Below are 9394 nucleotides of genomic sequence, written 5' to 3' on the forward strand. Positions count from 1 at the left end.
GAGAAAGGGGTGACGGCGGGGTGGAGGGGTGTGCCCGGGGGGAAGGGTTGGGGGGCTACCCAGGGACAGCTGGAGTTCTCACTGGGGGTAGTGGGGACAGGTGGGGAGGGCGCCCCAGGAGAAGGGGCAACAGCAAGAGGGGAGGATGACCACCTGCCTAGCACGGGAGCTGACGTTAGGGATGCCAGCCTTCTTGGGGGTCCCTGCTCCCGCCCGTGGCGCAGCCCCATGGTTCCCCCATCAGGCTGGTAGAACCACCTTGGACGCACAAGTCACCTGAGCCGGCTGAAGGGTCTTTGCTCTCTGATACATATTCATGATTTACAGTAATAGGTTGGTCCCATAAAAGCCCAAAATAGACATTTCAAGAACCAATGAACTGAAATAAAAGGGAGGAGGCTGGTCCCCTGCTCTGAAGGGTAGAGTCTATTTACAGATCCCATGGCAACCCTGCATGAGCCAGAATATGTAATTCAACAGGACAGACTCCATGAAAAGTCCATCTCAGGCTGAATGAGCAGTGACTGCTAACGAGAGACTCTCAGGGGAGACGTCTGGCCTGTCAGATACTTCCTGTGGGGCTGAAGCAAGTCATCTCACGTGCTCAACAAAAGTCGCAAAGGAAATCTTTAAGAAGACACACATGTACTTTCATGTGTACATGTACACAGGATACACCCAAAACAGTGTCAGGCACCCACTGTAATCCCACTCTTCTCCGTGATGACCTGCATGCTACTCAGGCTACCAGTGTTCCCACCCCCCAGCCCCGGCCGTGCTGCCCCGCTTGTGGGATCTTGGTTCCTCCACCAGGGACTGAGCCTGGGCCCTTGGCAGTAGAAGTGTGCAGTCCTGACACTGGACCACCAGGGGATTCCCAATGTTAACATTTTTATAATAAACGGCAATACTATTGAATTAACATTTAAACCCAGCTTAAAAGGACCATCACCAGGTAGGTGTTCACCGAAGTACTCTTCATCCCATAGGAACTGGACCCTACCCCGATGCCCAGCAATGGATCTGAATCGATACCAGGCCATTCAGACTCTGGAACCCAAAACAGCCACTAAAATACACTTTCTTTTCATCATCCATGAATACTACCAATCAGTCTCCCATCCTGGACTCTGGAATGGGGTCACACCAGCTAGGTGACTAGATCTTTGCACCAGGGTCTCATCAGTGGCCCCTTGGGGGCAACTCAAGACTTACGTTCAGGAGAGGTGACTGACATGGCCAAGGGAAATGAGGGGCCAGGGGCTAAGCCTTAGCTAGACAGAAACATCTCTCTTCAGAACACCCATTTGCAGGAAACAGCAGCTCAAGATGCAATTAAATAACGTGCTTTTAAGACCTCACAGAATATAATACCATCTTAACCAAAATGGAGCCAGTTACATTATTTCCACAGGCTCCAGGCTGCCTTAACAACCTTATTTGACTATCTGGTGTTCAACTAAAAACCTCTCAGGAAGTAGACAGAGCTTTTAAGATGATCACCATAGATCAAAAGTTTACTCCCTGGACCTAAGCATTTTTTAAGTGAAAAACAGGAAACTTCCCTAATGGTCCAGTGGTTAGACTTCACCATCCAACACAGGGGGTGCGGGTATGATCCCACATGCCCCAGGGCCCAGGAACCAAAGCAGAAAGCAGAAACAACACTGCAGCAGATTCAAGAAAGACTTTAAAATATTTATCGATTAGCATTAGTCGCTCAGTTGTGTCTGACTCTGTGACACCATGGACTGTAGCCTGCTAGGCTCCTCCATCCATGGGATTCTCTAGGCAAGAGTACTGGAGTGGGTTGCCATGCCCTTCTCCAGGGGATCTTCCCGACCCAGGGATTGAACCTGGGTCTCCCGCATTGCAGATTCTTTAATATCTGAGCCACCAGGGAATCCCGCGAGAAACCAAAAAGACCTCCCCCAAATCAGACTTGGATCTGACAGAAGCTGAACCCTAGACGTTTTTTCCAAGAGGCCCTGGGGCACAGCACCGCCACCTCACCTCCAGGTGGGACTGGCACAGCCCTTTCTCCTCACACAGCCCACAGGAAAAAAGCAAGACCTCCTGCTACCAATCTCTGCTGGCTTCATGAACATACAATCTAGCTTCTACTTTCCTTGTTTTCATATTCTACATACTTCAAAATGAAGACATCTGTTCATAACACCATTAGGAAACTTGTAAAAAAAAATAAAACAACCAGAACAAAACATGGATTTCTTAAACTTTAAAAGTGTTATACAAGTTGACAGTCTGCAAATAACCCTCCTGTCAATTCTTTAAAAATGAAACATATAAACAGCAAGCAAGAAGCCATTCTGGATACATGTGTACAATGTGAGCAAATCTTCTAACAAGCTCTCTAACCAGAGAGCAAGAGAGGACTACAAAATGATCCTAAACTCAAAAGCTGTACTTCGTAAGGGTTGGTTCTAATGCAGGGGGTTCAGAGAACTGGGCCGTGATCAAAGCGGGAAGCACAGCAAAGTCGGTTTGCCCCCTGCAAGGGCTATCCCCCAGCAGCACGCTGTCCTTCCCTCACTGGCTGGCAAATGTCGCCACCAAGACCAGCGGTCATGGGTAAACGTCAAAGCGGGCCTGCCGGCGCGAGGGGCCGGGAAGCCCGCGTCCGCACCCGCCGGGTGTGGGCCGCGCCGCCCCGCAGCCGCGCGCACTCACTCGTCGCCGTCCGGGCACACGCCGCTGGCCTCGTCGTACTTGGAGCAGTACACGTCCGGGCTGTAGTTGAAAGTGCCGTCGCGCCTGCGGAGCGGTCTGCGCCGACGCTGATTTAGGAAATGCCAATGGAAACAGGTAAATGGCCTGTGCTGGGTGCACTTGTGCTGCACAAACAGGGAGCACTGCTCTGTCCTAAACTCCTTTAGATACCTAAAAAGACAAACAGCGTTGGGGTCGCTTCCGCCGCCGCCGCCGCCGCCGGCGGGCGGCCCGAGGACTCCTGGGCAGGGGTCGGACCCCGTGCGCCCGAAGGCCCCGACCCCAGGCGCGATCCCCCACTCTGCCGCCCCCCGCCCCGCTCCCCCGGCCCAGGCGCATTTCTGGGACCCCAGACGCGATCCCACATCCCCGACCCCAGGCGCAGTCCCCAGCTCCAATCCCAGGCACGGTCCCCCGCCCCAGGCGAAGCCCCCCATCCTCGGCCCCAGGCGCAGCTACCCATCCCAGACCGCAGGTGTGATCCCCAATCTCAGGGGCGACCTCTCACTCCAAGTTCAGACCCCCTCCCCACCTCCCTTCCCTCTCCCCTTGCCCCACCTCCCTCTCCCCTCATCCGTCTCCCTCCACTCCCCTCCACCGCCGCCCTGGAAGCCCACGCGCGTTCCTCGGATCCCAAGAATGGTTCGCCAATCCCAGACACGGTTCCCGACCCTAGGCACGACCCTGCAGAATCCAGACGCGGATTGGCCCAGGGCGCAACTGGCCCATCTCGGAGCTCAGGCGTGACACCCACTCCGATTCCAGACGGTCCCAGGCGGCCGCTCCCCCAGAGCCCAGGAGAGTCTCCTGGATCTCAGGCGCGTTCCCTCAGACCCCGCGCGCAGCCCCCTCATACGGAACACAGACACGACCTCCGGGACTGCAGGCGCGCCCCGAGCCCCGGTACCAGCCCCGAGCCAAGGAGGCAGCCGGAGTCCAGATGGCCGCCCTTCCCTCGAGCCCAGGCGCGGTCCCCCATCCCCGACCACAGGCGCATTCTCGGCGGCCCCGACCCACGACCCCAGGCGCTGTTCTCCGGTCCCCAACCCAGGTGCGTGGACCCCTGGCCCCGTCCCCCAGCCCCCAAGCCCAGGTGCCACTCCAGAACCTGGGCGCCGCCTCCTGAGCTCAGGCGGCGGCAGCCGAGTAGGATGGCGGTCCACCCTCCAGAGCCCAGGTACCGCGCGGAGGCTGGGGGGCCAGCTGGCTAGGGGCCGGCAGGTGAGAGGCGGGGGCCAGGGGAACGGGGAGAGGGGCGGCGCGGGGCCCCAGGCCGCACCCGGCGGCAGCTCCCAGGCCCAGGGGCGCGGGGGCGCGGGCGCGCGGGCCCGAGGAGCGCGGGGCCGCCCCCTGCCCCGCCCCCGCTCCTGCTGCGGCCGGCCGGGGCACTGACCTGTAGTGGGTCGGCTTCTCCGTCTGCGGGGGGGACCCGCTCAGCGCCGCCGCCGCCGCTTTCGAAACCGACGGCATTTTCAGTCAAAACAATGCAGCGCGCATGCGCCGCGCGCGCCCGCCCCCGCCTCTCCGGATCTCCCCCCCTCGTCGAGCCCACCCGCGCCCCCCGCCCGGCCGGCCACGCCCTCCCGCCACGCCACACCCGCGCGCCACGCCCCCATCCGGCGCCCTGCGCGGAGCTGTCGGCCCTGGACGCCTCCGGTCACCCTGCGCCCGGAGGGGACGCGCACGCACCCCGGAGCCCGCCGTCCCGGCCGGTCGCCCCCACCCACTCCCGCGGGGTCCCCGAAGTCCACGTTCACGGCCCATCCCGCATCCGCTCAGTCCGCTGCTCCGCTGCAGCCTTCACCCCAGCACGGCTGCCCACGCGCTCCGCACGCCTGACAGCGCCCTGCGCAACTCCAAGCTCCGAGACAGAGGACAGGTCCCGAGTAAAGACCGCGCGGCCCGGCTGTCACACGCGCCTTCACTCATTCTGTGACCCCTTGCGGATGCTGAGACCGCGAAGAGTGGCTCCAGTTGCTTAGAGCTCGGTGTGGGAGACAAGGGGGAGGAAAGAGGCCTGACTGCTGCTCACCGGTACCCGGGTTTTTAGGCGTACGAACAGGTCCTAAAATTAGAATGTGGTAGTGGTTGCTCCCTGCGAACGTACTAAAAATTTTCACTTGTTTACTTTAAATGGGTGAATATGAACTGCATATCAATAGAGCTGATTTTTTAAAAAGAATCCAAAGGCGCGAAGTCAAGAGGGAGACACACACACACACACGCACACACGCGCGCGCCCTTCGTCAGAAGGGTGGGAGGGGATGCACACCGGGCGGGAACTCCCCCGGGCGGGCAGCATCCGCGCCCCATCCCCGCTCCCGGCCCCCTTCAAGACTCACACGGAGTTCCAACTCAGTGGTCCCTGAAGGAAGAAACACGGTGTGCGTTTGAGGAAGAAGAACCCAGGCCCAGAGTGCATTATTTTGTAAATATGTAGCATGAGACATTCTTTTTTTTTTTTTGTAGGGCTGGGTGGCTTGTGGGATTTTAGTTCACCGACCAGGAATTTAACCGAGCCCTCAGGGCAGTGAGATTGCAGAGTCCTAACCACTAGACCTCCAGGGAATTCCCAAGACGTGTTAAATGTTCAGCCTCACCAGTAATTTTTTTAATGCAAATTAAACAAAGAAGGGGGCTTCCCAAAGCAGTGCTAGTGCTAAAGAACCTGACTGCCAATGCAGGAGACAAGGTTTCCATCCCTGGGTCAGGAAGATCACCTGAAGGAAGAAACGGCAACCCACTCCAGTCTTCTTGTCTGGATAATCACAGTGGACAGAAGGGCCTTGTGGGCTATAGTCCATAGGGTTGAAAAGAGTCGGACACAACTGAAGCGACTTCGAATGCACAAATAAGAGCTCTTGGAGCAGGCACTTTTGTTGTTATTCTAAACAGAAAACCAACAACACTCTAACCTGCAGCAAGAATACCCTTGAAGGAAGTGTGGCTAGGAGAAGGAAAGGGTATGGATCTTTATGGAAAACTAATTTGTTCCATTTCTAGAAACTCCAACCTAAAAAAGAATGAGATTCAGACAAAGATGTACAAAGATATGAGTTATTTGGCAAAAACTTAAGAGCACCTCGCAGAGAATGAAAATGCTTCCTGAGAATTGTTAACAAGAAAAATGCTCCTCAAGTGACAAGACAAAGCAAGATACAGCAGTTCCATACTTTCAGTTCAGTCGCTCAGTCGTGTCTGACTCTGCGACCCCATGAACCACAGCACACCAGGCCTCCCTGTCCATCACCAACTCCCAGAGTCCACCCAAACCCATGTCCATCGAGCCGGTGATGCCATCCAACCATCTCATCCTCTGTCGTCCCCTTCTCCTCCTGCCCTCAATCTTTCCCAGCATCAGGGTCTTTTCAAATGAGTCAGTTCTTCGCATCAGGTGGCCAAAGTATTGGAGTTTCAGCTTCAACATCAGTCCTTCCAATGAACACCCAGGACTGAAATCCTTTAGGATGGACTGGTTGGATCTCCTTGCAGTCCAAGGGACTCTCAAGAGTCTTCTCCAACAGCACAGTTCAAAAGCATCAATTCTTCTGTGCTCAGCTTTCTTTATAGTCCAACTGTCACATCCACACATGACCACTGGAAAAACCATAGCCTTGACTAGATGGACCTTTGTTGGCAAAGTAATGTCTCTGTTTTTTAATATGCTATGTAGGTTGGCCTTAACTTTCCTTCCAAGGAGTAAGCGTCTTTTAATTTCATGGCTGCAATCACCATCTGCAGTGATTTTGTCCCAAGAATATAAGTTGCTGTTGTTTTTTCAAATACAAGTAATACACTAAAATAGTATAAACTATCATTGGTGGTGGGATGAATGACTACCTTTATATGTTCACATTGCCTAAAAAATATACTACCTCTACAAACAGTACATTGAAACCTGGAAATTAAAATAGCAAAAAATGAACAACATGACATGTTTTAAGGAAATCAAGCAGGAGAATGAAACAGGGCCCGTGAATTCTTTGGAAGACGAAACAGATCTTGAAGACTGTCAGGATGTAGGGAATGAGAAAGAAGCCTAGGATAATTCCAAGGTCCCAAGCTAGGAAGGATACAAAGAAACAGGTTTGAGAGAGCTGAATTCTGTTTCCAACCTAAGGAGTTTGAGGAACCAGTAAAGTCCAGTGGAGATGTATAGAGCCGTGTGTATGTGCTCAGTTGTGTCCAACTCTTTGCGACCCTATGGACTGTTGCCCACCAGGCTCCTCTGTCCATGGAATTCTCCAGGCAAAAATACTGGAGTGGGTTGCCATTTCCTTCTCCAGGTGATCTTCCCGACCCAGGGATGGAATCTCCTGCAGATTCTTTAACATTGAGCCACCAGGGAAGCCCACATACAGAGAGCCACACTGAGCTTAAAAAAGGGCTCAAGACAAAGAAATTTGGGGATCTTTAAAATGATGTCTCCTTTCCCTCCTCACTCAAGAGGCACCTTCCTTGAAGAGAATTGGGATAGCCTGTAAGGACTGTCATTTTGGGGACTTTTAAAGAATGTTCTTAAAAGGCTGGGATAGTACCCAGACACATACAAAAAACAGCACAGCTGCTTAGAAGATATGAGATCATTTGACCTCAGTAACTTTTCCTGGGATTAAAAAAAAAAAAATTGTCTCTATCTTCTGCCCAAAAAGGGTTCAAAGCAGTACCTCTAGGTGGTAGGACTAGTGTTTCCAATTCTCTTCTTTCTGCTTACCACAGTGTCTAACTTTTCCAAATATAGCTTATTGCTTTGATCATATGAAAGTTAATTTTAATGAAAACAAAATTTCTTCTGTTCGTTTTTTTTTCTTGCAGGAGCTAGTGAGAGTAAAACCAGGATTCAGGTTTGAATCAAACAAAATGGTTCACAACCAAAAAGGTCACAATCACTCCAGGCCAGAGAAAGGACATCTTAGTTCTCTGCTACCAGTGGGACTGAGGATGTAGCCTGAGCTATGATTAGGCCAATCTTTTCAAATCTTGGTCTCTCCATTTTTAAAAAAATGAATATACTTGACTCAGTTGCCCCTCCCTAACAAGCATAATTTACCAAGGCGGGCCAGCCACTTAGAGCAATTTTGCAGAGGTCTTGCAAAAGTACAAGACCGGTACACTGCCATAGAGTCAGTGGTCTTCAATCCAAGTGAGAGAAATTTCCAGTTAACTTTGGCACCAAAGAAGTCAAGATAAAACGTTCTACTAAAATGCTAAGTAAGTAAAATCATCCCTTTATGCATTCTGTATTTAATCCAGAATTAAGCACATTTCCTACTAAGCAGTACTTTGAGAAACATAATCATTTACATACCCAAAATACTTTTAAGTTGTCAACAAAAATATTTACCAATTTTACTCTACTCAGTTAAGTTATTGTCTTGCTAAAGATAAAAATGTATAGAGAGCTGAGAAAGCTCATTATTTCTGGTATTGTTTGATCATATTCCACCAGTTACATTTAGGTTTCTTTCCTCAGCTCCTATTCTGGGGGAAAAAAACCAAACTAAACTAAAGGAATTGAAATGACTAGAAAGCTCCCTTTTTTAAAATGAAGTGCTAAAATTAAAAAAAAAAATTGGCTTAACTTCACATTTCCAACTTAAAATTTTTATTGTTTGTTAAACTAACATCAATTTATACACATCACAGTACACTGTAAGATAAAATGTTTAACTCTTCTGCCAGTCACTGTGTCTCAGAAAGTGGATCACACTGGACTACAGCTGTCACTACGTTGCTTTGTAAACACAATAATGTACAAACATAGCACAAATCCAACAGCACATGCTGCGACCAAAACCTTTTCCGTGGACCTGAGAAAGCTTTCCGACGTTTTCGATGGGAAACGAGCATCAGACAAGGAGCCGGTTCCGATCTGCTGACATCCTGCGTCGCCTTCAAGGGCTCAGCTTGGCCAGGTGCGTCATTCAAGTCCTTCAGTCTCAGGACGCGTGTAATAACGGGGAGAGAAACGGTCAAACGCGACGCCAAAGCCTAAGTAAGATTTTATTAAGTAAGGTCTGTTGCTTCGCTCCTGGCACCCCATTAAGTCCTCGCCCCGTGGGCCACCGGAACTCCAGGATCTTCAGAAGCGTCGCTGGGCTCTGGTACCTCTTCCAGCAACATCCGTCTCAACCACCGGTCCGCGCTGGTCTCCTGCCTAAAGAAGCACCAAATGACCAGAGCCATGAGGGACAGGCTGAAGGGCAGCACCACCCACCAGGGCCGCTGCTGCTCGGTTCCCAGGGACTGCTTCACTGTCCAGCGGAGCGGCGCGGCTCTGCTGGAGGAAAACCGAAGGGGACGGTGAGGGTCATCCTCTTCGTCGCCCTCGGCCGCGAGCTGGGCTCGAGCCCGGCCGCTGGGCGGCGGAGGAGGGCTTCGGGAAGCCCAGCGCACGAGCCTCAGCGCCTGGAACGCCCTGGAAGAGAGAAAGCAGTGAGCGCGCGCGCCCGCCCCTTCGGCCCGAGGTCCCACCGAGACCCCGCGCAGCTCACCCGGCCGCCGGCGCGCACAGAACGCCGCTCATCGCGACCCCGGCTCAGCGCTTGGCGCCGCCGCGCGCCGCAGTCCTGTCACTTCCGTCGCGCGAAGCCGGAAGTTCGGTGCTGTTCCAGGCCTCCGCTCACGACTACAGAACGTGGGTCCCCGCTCGCGCAGCGGAAAT

General features: G+C 52.9%; 2 protein-coding genes across 5 annotated transcripts in view; both read right to left on the reverse strand.

Annotated features, from left to right (window-relative positions):
- The window catches only part of UNKL (unk like zinc finger), a 31409-nt gene extending 27097 nt beyond the window's left edge, over positions 1-4312 (reverse strand). For 2 of the 4 annotated variants that reach the window (XM_043915826.1, XM_043915825.1), the window contains exons 1-2: positions 4124-4312; positions 2692-2901 (exon numbers count right to left, since the gene is read on the reverse strand). In XM_043915826.1, coding sequence (XP_043771761.1) covers positions 2692-2901; positions 4124-4200 — 287 coding nt within the window. In that variant the 5' untranslated portion in view covers positions 4201-4312. The remainder of the gene's footprint in view (positions 1-2691; positions 2902-4123) is intronic. The other 2 variants (XM_043915829.1, XM_043915827.1) reach the window with 2 other exon arrangements.
- Positions 4313-8312: 4000 nt separating this feature from the next.
- C10H16orf91 (chromosome 10 C16orf91 homolog) lies at positions 8313-9394 on the reverse strand. Its single transcript, XM_043915838.1, has 2 exons — positions 9225-9394; positions 8313-9148 (listed from the first exon to the last, which is right to left on the reverse strand). Exons 1-2 carry the CDS (start codon positions 9254-9256, stop codon positions 8773-8775), a joined length of 408 nt encoding a protein of 135 aa, XP_043771773.1. The 5' UTR covers positions 9257-9394; the 3' UTR covers positions 8313-8772.

This window comes from Cervus elaphus, chromosome 10, assembly GCF_910594005.1.
Source record: "Cervus elaphus chromosome 10, mCerEla1.1, whole genome shotgun sequence".
In the NCBI taxonomy this organism is placed as follows: Eukaryota; Metazoa; Chordata; class Mammalia; order Artiodactyla; family Cervidae; genus Cervus; species Cervus elaphus.